Here is a 15,740-nt window from a genome sequence, read left to right as displayed (position 1 = left end):
TGGCTGAGAGTTTAGGGTTTGCATTCTACACTTCAATCATAATAAATGATCATATAAATTCTTGGTTGATTTTTCTTTTTCTGGACTTTCTTTTGACATTTGACAAGGTTGGATTTAGGGGGGGCAACTAACAGATTACACAGCAAAGAATTCTAGGCTGGAATCAGAAGCCCTGTGGCTAGGTAACATCTTTGTCACTAATACTCTGTGTGACTAGGGTAAGTCACATAGATCCCTTGTGACTTAACAATAAATAGGTTGGACTAGGTCATCTTCAAAGTACCTTTCAGATTTAAACTTGGACATAAGAGATTTTGGCACTTTTCTGATTTTTCACTTTTTGTTCTTAAAATATGTTTATAATAGGAATATTTACCTTCATATATAATAAAAGGACATTGGATTAATTATGTGATGTCTGTGAGCAGTGGGGCGCCGCAGAAGAATTGTTAGAAGGAGAAATACATGACAGATCTGCCTTTTAGAAAGCTTATTAAATGGAAGAATCAGAAACTACAGAGCAGTAAAAAGAAGGAAATGAAATCAACTACAATCCATCCCCACTGTTCAAATTCTGGTCTATCACTCGCCAGGTGTTATTCCACAGGCACATATGCAGAGATGCCTTTTTCTTTTTTAAGTCAAAATGAGATTCTATTGTACAGACTAGTTTTCAACTTTTTCATTCTGTTTTCATAATCATCAGTTGAACACTTCTAAAGTATCATTTTTGATTTGGTAAGTACAGAGCATTTTATTTATCAATATAATATACTCACCTTTAAGAGCGTAGGTTGCTTTTAAATTTTCACTATGATAAATAATGCTATGGGGACATCTTGAAAATACTCAATTATTTCCCTAGGATAAGTTCATAGAAGTGAAAGTTTTGGCTTAAATGGAACACAAATTTTAAAAGGTCTTCATCTTGGCACTCATGCTAAAGTTAGTCACTATCACGTTTTTTGAACTTTGCTAAACTGTGGCTGATAGAGTGGATCATTGATTTAACTTGCATTTCTTTGACTGAGGTTGAGGATGCTTCATGAGTTTAATTAGCCATTTGTACCTCCTTTTAACGACCCAAACTTTCATACCCTCTTCTTGTCATGTTTGTGTGTTTATCTTGGCTATAAGTCCTAGTGCATCTATACAATATTGCTCATGCCAGGATGTCAGGGATGAATGAAACACAGTAGCAGCTTTCCTTCGGATGCCTCTCAATTCTCTCTCTAACCCTGAAATTATGTGAAGCTGTGGGTGGAGATTCACCTGATAGTCCCAGAAACCCCTCTTAGCCCGAGGACCATGAGCAACCAGACTCTGGTAAAAGAATTTATCCTGCAGGGCTTTTCAGAGCACCCAGAATACCATGTGCTCTTTTTCAGCTGTTTCCTCTCCCTCTACTCTGTGGCCCTCACAAGCAATATCCTCATCATTTTGGCCATCACCTTCGACCCCGGGCTGCATACTCCCATGTACTTTTTTCTCTTCAACTTGGCTATTATGGACATCATCTGCACCTCCTCCATCATGCCCAAAGCACTTGAGGGTCTGATATCAGAGGAGAGCTCCATCTCCTTTGGGGGCTGCATGGTCCAGCTTTATTTCCTCACATGGGCTGCATCCTCTGAGCTGCTCCTCCTCACAGTCATGGCCTATGACCGGTATGCAGCTATCTGCTACCCCCTACATTACAGCACCGTAATGAGCAAGACCTCCTGCAACATGCTGGCTGCAGGTGTGTGGGTACTCTGTGCCTTCAACACGGCCATCCACACTGGGCTGATGCTGCGCTTGAATTTCTGTGGGCCCAATGTCATTACCCATTTCTTCTGTGAGGTCCCTCCTCTGTTACTTCTCTCCTGTAGCTCCACCTATGTGAACAGCATCATGATTGTCCTGGCTGATGCCTTTTATGGCATGATGAGCTTCCTGATGACCATTGTGTCATATGGCTTTATCATCTCTAACATCCTAAAGATGCGGACTGCAGAGGGGAAGAAGAAAGCCTTCTCCACTTGCTCTTCCCACCTTATTGTGGTGTGCATGTATTACACTGCTGTCTTTTATGCCTACATAAGCCCTGTCTCCAGCTATAGTGCTGAGAAGAGCAAGCTGGCTGGGGTGCTGTACACCATGGTGAGCCCTACTCTCAACCCCCTCATCTATACTTTGAGAAACAAGGACGTCAAAGCAGCCCTCAGGAAGCTTTTCCTCTTCTTCAGAAATTAATTTGTGCCTTCTTAAGCTCTTCTTTGGAACTACAATTTTAGTGGTAACTGACCTTTCTGTGAAGGGTCCAATGAGGAAGTTTCTGGACTGGAAGGTAAGTAAACTTGTCCGTTCTACCTCTCCCATTATGTAGCAGAATGTCTACACGGATGAGCTTGGAATTCTAGCGCCCTGAGGCTGGCTGATGTGAGGATTGTGGTTGGATGTGGGCCTCTGAGCCATGGGGTTTCTAAGTCTGACTCCAAAGTAACGTCAGTGTTGAGTTCACAGGGAAACAAAGCTCTCAAGGAGAAGAAATGGCTCTTGTGTTTCAGACTTACATCTGTTTGAAAATATTTTCCTGTTTCCTTTTTCTTTTGTATATACAATATTCAGTATAAATCCTGAAATCACACCTAGAATTTAGGTACGTAGACCTGAGAAGAGTTAGGCAGGATATGTGGACCTCACAGCACTTGGAGGATTGCCAGACTGAAGAATTGCTTCAAGGTGACCACTGGCCCCTAAGAAACTTCTACTCCTACTCTCTTACCTCGATTGTTTCCTCTGGAGCCAGTTAGACTTCAAAAATAGTTTCTGAATCTAATGAAAGTGTTTTTTTCTTTTTTTTCCTTTGCTAACACTCAAGGTAAAACGTATTATTAGGATCACCACTTTGTTTATTTGTTTTAACAGCTTTATTGAGGTTAAAAGATATACAAAAAAATTTCACATATTTAATGTGTACCATTTGATGAGCATGGACATATGCAGTCACCATTTTGTTTTGAATGTAGAAATTTCAACTTTAACACTTGATGCATGGGCTGTGTATCTAGACAATGCCCAAGATTTCTCACCCCTCCTTTACTTTGTGCTCAGATCATGAGGGTTTGACATACCTCACTGACCTGGAGTGGGGACAATGGCTCTGATGTAGCTCTAAAAGTTGCACAGCATTTTAAGAAGGCACTGCTACCCTCCCACTGTTTCAGAATACAACTGGGTAGACAAATCCTCCATGTCTAATGAAGGCAAGTCTTGAACTTGGCTCTGTGCTGTTAGAAAACCAGACTGGAAAATCAATTCTCTTTATCACGATCCATTAAAGGTGACAGAAGAAGTTGTGAATGTTTAATTGAATCTGGGATTGAATAAAAACACATAGTATTTGCTATTGAGATGGAAACTGAAAGTAGAGTTTGACATTGATTTAGAAGGGATAAATTGTCCATGGGTTTTCATCCAGTGTTCTCATTATCATTCATGAGAGGCACATTGATTTTGGGTATGAAATTCAAGAATTTTATGAACCATAGGCTGACTGTGGCAATGGCACATAGGTTAGTATGGACCAGGTCTAGTCTTTTCTAATAGAATTTTTACACCCAAAGAACATATTGAAGCCTCCAGTGCTCTCAGTTTCCAATGCATAAGGCTTTGAAAACTACCACTAATGCACCAATGTGATTACTAATAGATTTTCAACATGCCAGCAAGAGTGCATATTGTGTTACTATATTCATCTTGGTTTCTTATAGTTTTTATATTTTCTACATTTTGTAATGGATTTAAAAAAAATAAATAAAAAATACCTAGATGAATATTGAGTGTTTGAGAGCTTTACTCATTTGACAAAATAGAAATATGAGACTTGATCTCTCTTCTTAGAAAACAGGTAATCTGGTTAAGAAGGCACTAGTGCCCATGAAGATGAATGTAAAAAGAAAAGGCATGAAGAGTGCTGTGTTGCAGGAAGTGGTGTCATGGTCTTGTGGATGCACAGAGATGTGTGTAGTGCCTGAACTGGGAGGGGTGGGGGATAAGGTTCGGGTTCAAATTCAGACTCTTTCAGAACACTCAACCAATTTGAGCTGTAGTTTCTTTCTAAGTATAATGAGGACAATAAATCAGCCTAGAGATGCTGCCAAGATTGAATGAGACAACTGAAGACAGTGATATCAAGTGCTATGTAAGTTTAAGATATTACTATGGTGAGTGATCACTGAAGATAGGAGCAGTCAAGGAAGCCTGAATGTCACAATCCCTTACCACTGCCTGCCCTAGGGTTATGTTTGTGGTGGTTAGCTGGAAAGGGGAAGTTGGGGCCAAGTGGCATGGGACCACACAAAAAGGGGCTGTTGTGGATTCAACTCTCTCAAATGACCTAGCAAGGAGAAGCAACTGGGATGGGTAAATGAAAAACCATTCCCTGATGGTTGTTCCCCAATATAATGTGGATCCTGTTTATCTCAGGAAGCTTCAGGCTCATGAGTGACATTATCTCTACTCAGGAAAGGCCAATGAAGAAAATTTCCTGACAGAGATGGACTGTCGACATCTCCTTAACCCTAGATTCTCTCCCAGCTCCCTAAAGCCCGTCTTCTTTCAGCTCCAACACTTTTTCCCTGCCCTTCAAACTTATACGGGTCCATTTTAGTCCTCAGATCACTTCTTCTCTTCCCTGCTCAGTCGAGCCCCATCTCAGGCTCTGTTCATCTTGTCCCTCTGAGCTCTATATGAGCAGCTGGTCCTTCTTTCTGTAGCCCTCTTGGTCCAGGTAGAGCATCCCTCTCTGCTGGAGTGTCTTCTTGCTTGGGGTTTTCCTTCTCGGGAACATATGCCTTCTTTCCTTTAACTGACCTGACAAGTGAGACTTTGTTCTTTTTGTGACTCCTTTTTCAGGAACTGGCACCAATTTTCCTCCTTTAGCTGAGACAGAGAAGCAGCCCTTCTTCTTCATAATGTTATATCTTAAAATTAGTCCTTGTGATTTAATGCAGACAGACTCATGACCCCACAGGCATCCAGCAGGCAGCACTTTCTATGACTGGCTGACTGTGACTTCACATCATCAGTTCTTTGACGAGCCACAGAGAGGAACTGATAGAACTTCCTCTTCACCCATTTTCCTGCTTTTTGTCTTTGATAATGAATATCAGTCAAGAAAACACATCCTTTCTTCAAATTATTCTCCAACCACAAGGACTTACCCTTTTGGCCTCTCTGGCTCAAGCAGACCTCCTGTACATGGTGCGGACCAGATTGATCTGCCAGCACCAGCAGCCATGCAATAGTGTCAGGCTGATGCAGATAATATATGGGCCTATGGTGCATCCAGTTCCCTTTCTGTGGACTCTGCTTCAAGATCTGAAATCTTAGCCACATTCCTGTCCTTTGATCCCGGACAAGAAGGTAGTTATATGCCTGTGTTTTATGTTGACTTTCCTTTTTCTTCAGTTTAGGAATTAATCCTTGGGTTTGTCAACCTCAACACTATTGACATTTGGGCTGGGTCATGGTTGTGGGAGCTGTCCTGTGCATTGTAGGATACTTAGCAGCATCCTTGGCCTCTACCAACTCAATGACAGTAGAACCACCCCAGTTGTGAGAATCAAGAACATCTCTGGACAAAGCCAGAGCTCCTCAGGCAGAGCAAAATTGTCTCTGGATGAGAACCACTGAACTACAACCACTAGAGATGGCCTCTCACATTAGGAAGGATTTGTGGGTGTTGCCATGCCACTTTTGTTGCTATGACTAGTGCCTCCAATGACAGGACAGCTTCTGCACATCAAGTCTGAGACTAAGTACTGCCAAATTTGTCTCTAGGTTTCCAGTAACACTGCAAGAGGCTAGGTAGCATGTCCTAGTCACACAATGAGTGGGAGGTGAAGGCAAGACTTGAATGGAAGCTCAGTGAATCCAGAGCACAAGCTCTTAACCACCAAAGTATATTATAGCCTGTCATGGACTCCAGCTTCTGGTAGTGTCCACAGGTGGGACAACAAGGGACTTTGAGAACAAGCAGTAAGCCTGCTGCAGCCCCTGCCCAACGTGACCAATGGATCAAGAAGAGCAATCTTTTTGAAAGTGTTACACTGTCCTCAGTAGAGAACACAAGATTTAGATCCTACTAACTTTTTTCAGAGCTACAGGATTGTGAAATGATGTGTGCCACTTGACAGAGATGAGAGACCTGAGCCACTTTCCCAGACATGGCTTTTTTAGACCCTGTCCAGCAGGTGCTGGCATTTATTCCAGAGAAAGGGCATCTCCATAAGACTGGAGAAGTCCCATCACATTTAATTTCCAATGCATGGAGCAGACGCTTATTTTATTTTATCTTTTAAATTTACTCTAAGAACCCCCTTTCTAGTGGGAAAGGAGTCCAGAGGGGTTACTTTCATCAAAGGCAAGCCTGAGGCATTTGACCCACCCCCACTGGGAGGGGACATAGCTAGAGACAGAGCTAGGCTTTAGTCCTCCACTACCAACTGGGGTGAGCCCAGTACCTTCCTTGGATGAGAGCTCTACCCAACAGCCAAGGTGCTATAGCTGGATCCTATAGCTAGATCCTATAACAGATGGGCCCTACAGCTAGAGGATGTTCCTGACATTCCCTAAAAAAGCATGTGATGAGGAGGGGGCCTGGGCTCTTGAGGACATCTCTTTACACTTGCCCCATGTCACATTAAAAGATCAAGTCATGGGGGGCTGGCCCCGTGGCCGAGTGGTTAAGTTCGCGTGCTCCGCTGCAGGTGACCCAGTGTTTCGTTGGTTCGAATCCTGGGCGCGGACATGGCACTGCTCATCAAAACCACGCTGAGGCAGCGTCCCACATACCACAACTAGAAGGACCCACAACAAAGAATATACAACTATGTACTGGGGGCTTTGGGGAGAAAAAATAAATAAATAAAATAAAATCTTTAAAAAAAAAAAAAACGATCAAGTCATGAATTGGTCTTGCTTTGTCGTTTTTTGGTGGTAAGCAAGCCTCATGTCTTTGGCAGGCTGACTCCCCGTACACAAGCCTGAACCTGTTAGTAGTATGGTACTGAGTTGATCTGCCTCTGTGTGCTTCCCTATGCTGTCTTTTCCTCCTTAAACATTTGTACTCAGACTGTGATAGACTAGTCAAAAGAATGAGACCTATCAGAATGCTCATTTTTCTGAAATATATTGAATTATAATCAACAGATGTGATTAGGTAGCACCATAAATGTGTGCTTTCTGGGACAGAACTGCCACTTATATTTCCTATATTGGACAGTGGAAAAACTCAGAGCCCAAATTCTCATCCAGCCTCCACTTAGATTCCCAGGGATGCTAATGAAACTGCCCAGCATAAGTTTTGTGGGGTCTGCATGCCAGGAAACACACCACATTCTCCTGCTTCCCTCTGTGTTGGAGTTGCTACGTGAACTAGTTTAGATGGAGGGGGCAGCAACTGGCTCATTATTAACCTATAGTCTCTCAGCTCCAAAGTCAGCTCTGGGACTCTGGGCCTGGGGTTCTGCAGACCATATTTTGCTTTTGCAGGTGAATTTCTGTTACTCTCTGCACAGAGGGGGCCCTAGAGGGATGCTAAAGGACTGGAGGAGGGAGCTGGGACTTGCTCTGTCCTACTTGCTTCCTGCCTCTGTCACCATCGCCCAGTGAGGAAGTGATTGGGCCCATTGGCAGCAGCTGGATGCAGTTTTCACACTTGTAGGAGCAGCCTCATTGGGCCCCTTGGACATGCCAGCATGTGGTCATCAGTGTCGCCTACCCAGAGTTTTGAATCCCAGTCCAGTAGGAGCTCTCCTCCAAGGTCCTGTGGTAGCAGCACCTGCTGAGCAATGTATGTTGCTCAGAGGGCTGAGCCCTAGCTCTGTGTGGTCTCTTCACACACAGGAAGACCTGGGCTGCTCAGGATGCACAACCCCATCAGAGGTGTCTGACCAGCTCAGTGGAGCCCCTTCTCTGGTTTTCTCAGTTACGGGGGCCTTAAGCTCACCTCTTTGTTCCTCCAGTCCTAGGAGATAAACCTGCTTTCTGCGCTAGCTGTCACTATATCACCTCAGAGTTCCTTTCATGTCCTACAGTCCTCCAAAACTTTTCTAATTTCTACATTGAATTCTCTCTGTTAAGATACGTGCTGTGGTTTCTGTTTTCCTTCCTGGACACCAATGGATTTGGGCTTCCTTCCGATGGGTTTTTGGTTTAATGCTGCCGCTGCTACTCCCATGGTCTCCAGCAGGACAGCTCTGAGAGAGCTAAGTCCTGCTTCTCCTATTTCTGTCTCAGACACTGACAACTGGTTGAATCTATGCCTTTCAAGGGCCAGAGCAAATTCTGCCCCAGGCATGAGGAGACCATAATTCTGAGTTTGTTGACATTTCTGGTTTCTGATGACCTGAGATGATATCTCCCATGAGAGGTAAAGGTTCTTTCAGACATCCTCTTCCAGACTTCTAGATCCTTTTTAAAAAGAGGTTAACATGCTTCTTCTTGTGCAACTGGGCTGGAGAGGAATCTCTTTGGATGCTCTAGAAAAGCTTTCTCTCCTGACCTGATTCTCCACTTTAGAGCAGAGTGTATAGTCTTATCCTCCCATCTTATGATGAATGTCCTTGCTTTCCTGGTGCACCTCCCACTGAGGGTAGGGAGAGGAGCCTTCATCTCTCCTTCAAATATAGAGTAAATTATATTGGTGTTTGGAAACTTAATGGTGTGCATTTTAGAGGTCCTTTGTTCATTAAAGTCCCCTTCATTGTCCTTTCTGGAGGTCCTAAGGACCCCTGTAAAACTCAGTCACTCCCATCCCTTCCTAATACATCAGAGTTTCTGAGGTGGTTATACAGGTTGGCTCTCTTGGATCATGGGATCCAGTTATATGACCACACATCAGTGCTCTTAGTCACTCCCCTGGTCAAAGACTGAGAGTCATTGTCCTCAATGGTTGGAGGCTAATTATGGCATTGAGAGGACTCAGAGATTACAATGCAGTGTGTATGAACAAGATGAATGTAAGACAAGCCAATAGCCTTTTAATTGAATCAATATATGTTATAAAGCCTACATAATATACTCCTGAAAATATTATTTTCCCAGTGGGATGACTATTTGGCCAGGATTAACCATATCATTATCTCAGTTCTAACTATTTCCTTATAGACTTCCATCCTTTCCTTCTTACCACAGATACTTATGCACCCCTCATCAATCCTTTTAATACCTGCTGAAGATACAGCAGTGAGCTAGACAGGTAAAAATTGTCCAACCATCTATTGTGGAAGGCAATTTAACAAGTGATGAACAGAAAATATCATCAAGGGAGAGAACACCCACTGCAAGGGAACCTCACTTACTTGTAGGGGTGCAAAAAGGCTCCTAAAATAGTGACAGTTAAGCTAAGATCTAAAGGATAAGGAGATAGGCTAATTTGGGGTGCGAGTGAAGAAAGAGGGTATTCCAGGCTTAAAGATTTATGGCAAGAGCCTGGGGGCAAGAGTGAGTGTGGCACATATGACCAATTGAAAGAAATAAGAATAGTGCAGATTAAAAGTAGTGGAAGTTTGGGGCCAGCCTGATGGTGTAATGGTTGGGTTCATGCGCACTGCTTTGGTAGCCTGTGGTTCACCGGTTGGGATCCCAGGTGCAGAACTACACATTGGTCATCAAGTGATGCTGTGGCAGTGTCGTGCATACATATAGAGGAAGATTGGTAGGGATGTTAGCTCAGGGCCAATCTTCTTCACACACACAAAAAGGTAGAAGTTGACCAAGATGGTGACACAGGAGGCTCCTGAACTTCCCACAGACACACTGAATGTACAGCTAAACATGGAGTAATTCCCTCTGAAAGAAATCCAGAAACTAGCTGTGCGACTCCTACACATTGAGAAAATGCCCACAGCAAGACGGGTGGGAAAGGCTAAGACATACTCTCACCACAAACCCACCCACAGCACAGTGTCATACAATCGGGAAGGAATCTCCAAATCCCAGCTTCTCCCTGATGAGCAGGGTTTGGACTTTATATATCTAGTGTCCCAACTTTTAAGACTTTGATCCAAGAGCTCTGAAATCCAATGGAGCTGGTGTCCATGATACCCACAAGACTATAGCAAACAAAGAAGCAGTTCTCAATGGATTCATGAGTAATTGCTGTGTCTATACCCCCAGGGCACAGTGCAGACAGAGCAGCCAAAAATGCCCATCTTCCAGTCTCTCTGAAAGGGGACTAACTGCATACATTATAAGCTGCTTCCTGAAGGTCTCGCTTCTAATTTTAGCATACATCTAGGGGCTGGCTGTGATCTCCTCAGAGACTGGGGAAGCTGGCAGACACTTTCTCTGTCTCCTCCCTCGGGCTCACTCCAATAAAACCAAGTCTCTGTTATCTCCCTGGAAGGAGCTTGTACACATCTATGGCATCCCAGCTTTTGATTGCCACTAAGGGATGGGCCCCAGGATGGCCTGGCTCTGATTTCCAGCAGGGCTTTCATTCATGAGTCCCATAGGACTATAGCAAACAAAGAAGCAGTGTTTAAACAGGTGCAGGGGCACCCTTCCCATGGCTATAGACCTGGACTTAGCACAGAGGAGCAAGCAAAAATGCCCATCTCCCCATTTCTTCCTGGAGGGTGTTAACTACATACTTTTACAGCTGCTACTTGATGATCTGGCTTCTGATTAGTCTGTATCTTGCTGCTGACTGCAATCCTCCCTGTTGGGACATGGGTAGGTCTTGGCACACCTTCAACTACTGGGAGCCACTAAGAACAAAGAAGGTGACTTGAACAATCGCAAAGGTTTGAGAGACAACTAGCAGCTTGGGAAAGCTGATTGACAAGGTTTATCTCCTATATGAGACCACACAGTCAAGACAGAGAGGTGGCTTTTTATTTTAATGTACATAAACCAACAGAGAGTCAAGGAAAATGAAGAAACAAAGGAATATGTTCCAAACAAAAGAACAAGATAAATCCCCAGAATCAGATCTTAGTGAAATGGAGGCAAGTGATTTATCTGACAGAGAGTTCAAAATAGTGTTCCTAAAGATGCTTACTGAGGTCAAGAGGGCTATGCATGAACAACGTGAGAATTTCAACAAAGAGATAGAAAATATTAAAAAATCTCAAACAGAAATCACAGAGCTGAAGAATATAACTGAACTGAAAAATTCAATAGAAGGATTCTACATCAGACTAGACAAAAAGGAATAAAGGATTGGTGAACACAAAGACAGGGCAGTGGAATTCATCTAGACAGAGATAAAAAAGAAAAAAAAATGAAAAAGAGTAAAGATAGCTTAAGGAACTTATAGGACACCATCAAGCAGACAAAAATATGCATTACAGAGCTTCTAGAAGGAAAAGATAGAGAAAGGGGCAGAAAGCTTATTCAAAGAAATAATGGCTGGGAAACTCCCTAGCCTGGAAAAAGACACAGTTATCCACATCAATAAGATGAATCCAAAGAGACTCACACTGAGGCACATTATAAATAAATTGTCAAAAGTTAAAGACAAACAGAGAATCTTAAAAGCAGCAGGAGAACAACAAGTTGTTATGTACAAAGCAACCCCCATAAGACTATGGGAGATTTTTCAGCAGAAATTTTGCAGGCCAGAAGGAAGTGGCATGATTGTTCAGAGTGCTGAAAGAAAAAAGAAACTGCCACCCAAGAGCACAGTTTTCCTTCAGAACAGAAGGAGAGAGAGAGAGTTTCCTATGCAAATAAAAACTGAAAGAGTTTATCACCACCAGACTGGCCTTAGAAGAAATGTTAAAGGAAGTTCTTTAACCTGAAAATAAGGGTGCTAAATAGTAACAGGAAAATATATGAAAGTGTAAAAGTCACCGATAAAAGTTAATACATAGTTAAATTTAAAAAACTCCAATATTCTAATGGTGGTGGGTAAATCATTTATAACTATAGTATGAAGGTTAAAAGTCAAGAGTATTAAAAATAACTGTAACTATAATAAATTATTAGTTGGATGCACAATGTGAAGAGATGTTAATTGTGACATCAAAAACATAAAATGTGTGTAAGTGTGAAAAGTAAAAGTATTGTATGCATTCAAACTTATGTTATCAGCTTAAAATAGAATGTTATAAATATGTTTTATGGAAGCCTCAAGGTAATCACAAAGCAAAAACCCATAGTAGATACGTAAAAGATAAAGAGAAAGGAATGTAAGCATACCACTACAGAAAACCATCAAATCACAAAGGAAGAGATCAAGAGAGGAAGAAAGAAACAAAGGGATTACAAAACACCAGAAAACAATGAAGAAAATGACAATAGTAAGTCCACATCTATCAATAGTTACTTTAAATATAAATGGAATAAATTTCCCAATCAAAAGTACAAATGGATAGCTGAATGGATAAAAACCAAAACCCATCTATATGGTACCTACAAGAGACTCTCATCGGTGTCGAGGAGACTAATAGACTGAAAGTGAAGGGATGGAAAAAGATGTTCCACACAAATGAAAACCAAAAGAAAGCAGGGGTAGCTATATTTATATCAGAAAAAATAGACTTTAAGCCAAAGACTCTAACAAAGAAGGCCATTATGTCATGATAAAGTAGTCTTCTATCAAAAGGATATACCATTTAAAAAAATCTATACACCCAAATAGGAACACCTAAATATATAAAGCAAATATTAGCAGATCTGAAAAGAGAAACAGACAACAATACAATAAGAGTGGGGGGATTCAATATACCATTTTCAACAATGAATAGATCATCCAGACAGAAAATCAATGAGGACTTAAATACACATTTTACCAGATGGACCTAACAGACATATACCATACATTCCATCCAACGGGGGAAGAATACCCATTCTTCTTCAGCACACATGTAGCATTCTTCAGGACAGATCATATGCTAGGTTGTAAACGAAGTCTTAGTTATTTAAGAAGATTGAAGTCATATCAAGCATACTTTCTGACCACAACAGTATGCACTAGAAATCAATTACAAGAAGAAAAGTGGAAAATTGACAAATATGTGTATATTATAGGATACAGCAAGAGCAGACGTAGAGGGAAGTTTATAGTGATAAATGCTTATATTTAAAAAAGGAAAGATTTCAAATAGCCTAATTTTACACCTCAAAGAACTAGAAAACAAACAATAAATTAAGACCAAAATTAGTAGAAGAAGGAAATAACAAAGATCAGAGAGGAAATAAATGAAATAGAAGTTAAAAAGACATTAGGACAGATCAATGAAAATGAGAGCCAGCTTTTTTGAAAGATAAATAGACAACATTTAGCTAGACTTACAAGAAAAAGAGAGGACTCAAATAAACTTATAAATGAAGGAGGTGACATTACAACTGTACCATACAAATACAAAGGATCATAAGAGACTTCTATGAACAACTATATATGAAGGAATTGGACCACGTGTAAGAAATGGATAAACTCCTAGAAATGTACATCTTACCATGACTGAATCATGAATAAATAGAAAATCTGAATATACTAATTACTACTAGTAAGGAGATTGAATCAGTGTTCAAAAGCCTCCTAACAAAGAAAATCTCAGGATCAGATGGCTTCACTGGTGAATTCTATCAAACATTTAAAGAAGAAATAATACTAATTCTTCTCAAACTCTTCCAAAAAATTAAAGAGAAGAGAATGCTACCAAACTCATGTTACAAGGCCAGAATTACCCTGATATGAAAACTAGACAAGGATACTACCAGAAGAGACAATTACAAGCCAATATCCTTGGTGAACATAGATGTAAAAATACTCAACAAACTATTAGCAAACAGGATACAACAGCATCTTAAAGGGATCATACACCACGATCAAGTGAGACTTACCCTGGGGATGCAAGGATGTTTCAACATATGCAAATCAAACAATGCGATACACCACATTAACCAAATGAAAGATAAAAATTATTTGGTCATATCCATATATGCAGAAAAAGCATTTGACAAAATTCACCATCCTTTCTTTATAAAAATGGTCAACAAAGTGAGTGTAGAGGGAACATATGTCAACATAATAAAGACCAAATATGACAAGTGCACAGCTAACATTATACTCAGTGGTGAAAAGATGAAAGCTTTTCTTCCAAGATCAAGGACAAGACAAGGGTACCCACTCTCACCACTCCTAGTTGACATAGTATTGGAAGTCCTAGCCAAAGCCATTAGGCAAGAAAAAGAAATAAAATGTATCCAAATCAGAAAGAAAGAAGTAAAACGGTCTCTATTTGGAGATGACATGAAATTATACATAGAAGACGCTAAGGACTCCACCAAAAAACCGTTAGAACTAATAAATGTAATAAAATTGCAGGATACAAAATCGATCTACAGATAAAAAATGGTGGAAAAATGACCATCACCAACAGTTTTATGCAATGAGTATTGGAAGGCATATATTTGACTTATTTTCTTCCCTTACTCATTTTTTTTTTAAAGATTGACACCTAGGCTAACAACTGTTGCCAATCTTCCTTTTTTTGTTTAAGGATTGGCACCTGGGCTAACAACTGTTGCCAATCTTTTTTTTTTTTTTTTCTGCTTTATTTCCCAACCCCCCCCCCCCCCCAGTACGTAGTTGTATATCTTAGTTGCAGGTCATTCTAGTTGTGGGATGTGGGATGCAACCTCAACGTGGCCTGATGAGTGGTGCCATGTCCATGCCCAGGATCTGAACCCTGAGCAGCCACAGCGGAGCCCGCGAACTTAACCACTCGGCCACGGAGCTGGCCCCTCCCTTACTCATTTTGAAAATGTATCCCTGACCACTGCAAACAAAGAGGAATGCTTGCATCTGCAGTTTATCAGGAAAGGAAATACTTCATTAATCATATTTATTTATATTGATGGCAGTAGAGTCCAGTCTCTCTCTTACTGATGATCTCTTGGAGCTTTTACATGGTGGATACTCTTTGGCCTCTCAAATGTAAATGAATAAATGATGCTCCAAGAACTGGTGATCTCTTTCTTTCTCTGTCTTTGTGTGTGTGTGTGTGTGTATCTATGGGGATATCATTTTACCATGGAAGTTATATTTCCTTTACCCATGGAGGATGAATATGCCCTGAAATAATCCGTTAAATGAAATCAAATAAGGCCAGTTTGTAATGGTGTCTTCATAGCAACAGAGATTGGATTGGTGGTTACCACAGGGGAAGGGGTGGGGAGGGCAAAAGGGAGGATTAGGCACACATGTGTGATGATGGACTATAATTAGGTTTTGGGTGGTGAACATGATGTAATCTACACAGAATTCAAAATATGTTATGATGTACATCTGAAAGCTATATAATGTTATAATCCAACGTTACTGCAATAAAAAAGAAAAAGATGTGATGATGCCTTGTTCTGGTATTTGGATATGTGTTCTCTAATGAGAAAAGCGCAGAATTTGAGTTGATTGTTACCACTATGTAAATAGAATTTGGTTTTCTATATGACTGAGGTCCTCATTCAATCTCTCACCCATGCAGTCCCATCATATATCCCTAAATTGGCCTGTGATCAGTTTGGACACTCATTCTGTATACCCACAGAAAGCAAAATGGAAATTTCCTGACATTGTTGAGTTAAAGATGTAACAATGCCCAATTAAGCATTCAGCTAAGACTCACTAAGCATTCACATCATTGCCTGAATTCACCTGGAAAGATGTAACAAGAACCACAGCTAACTTGAAGAGCTGTATCAGGCATCCCTCTTCCGTGGGAGTTGACCTTGCAGTAGTC

General features: G+C 41.1%; 1 protein-coding gene across 1 annotated transcript in view; it reads left to right on the top strand.

Annotated features, from left to right (window-relative positions):
• The first annotated feature begins 1,293 nt into the window (after positions 1-1,293).
• LOC103555297 (olfactory receptor 13A1) overlaps positions 1,294-15,740 on the top strand; it is a 56,070-nt gene continuing 41,623 nt past the window's right edge. The window contains exon 1 of the mRNA XM_070569107.1: positions 1,294-2,329. Within this exon, the coding sequence (XP_070425208.1) occupies positions 1,309-2,235 (927 nt within the window). The 5' untranslated portion in view covers positions 1,294-1,308 and the 3' untranslated portion in view covers positions 2,236-2,329. The remainder of the gene's footprint in view (positions 2,330-15,740) is intronic.

The sequence above is a fragment of the Equus przewalskii genome, chromosome 1, assembly GCF_037783145.1.
Source record: "Equus przewalskii isolate Varuska chromosome 1, EquPr2, whole genome shotgun sequence".
Classification (NCBI taxonomy): domain Eukaryota; kingdom Metazoa; phylum Chordata; class Mammalia; order Perissodactyla; family Equidae; genus Equus; species Equus przewalskii.
Note: the sequence above shows the minus strand (reverse complement) of the source record. Positions and strands in the feature narration are given on the sequence as shown.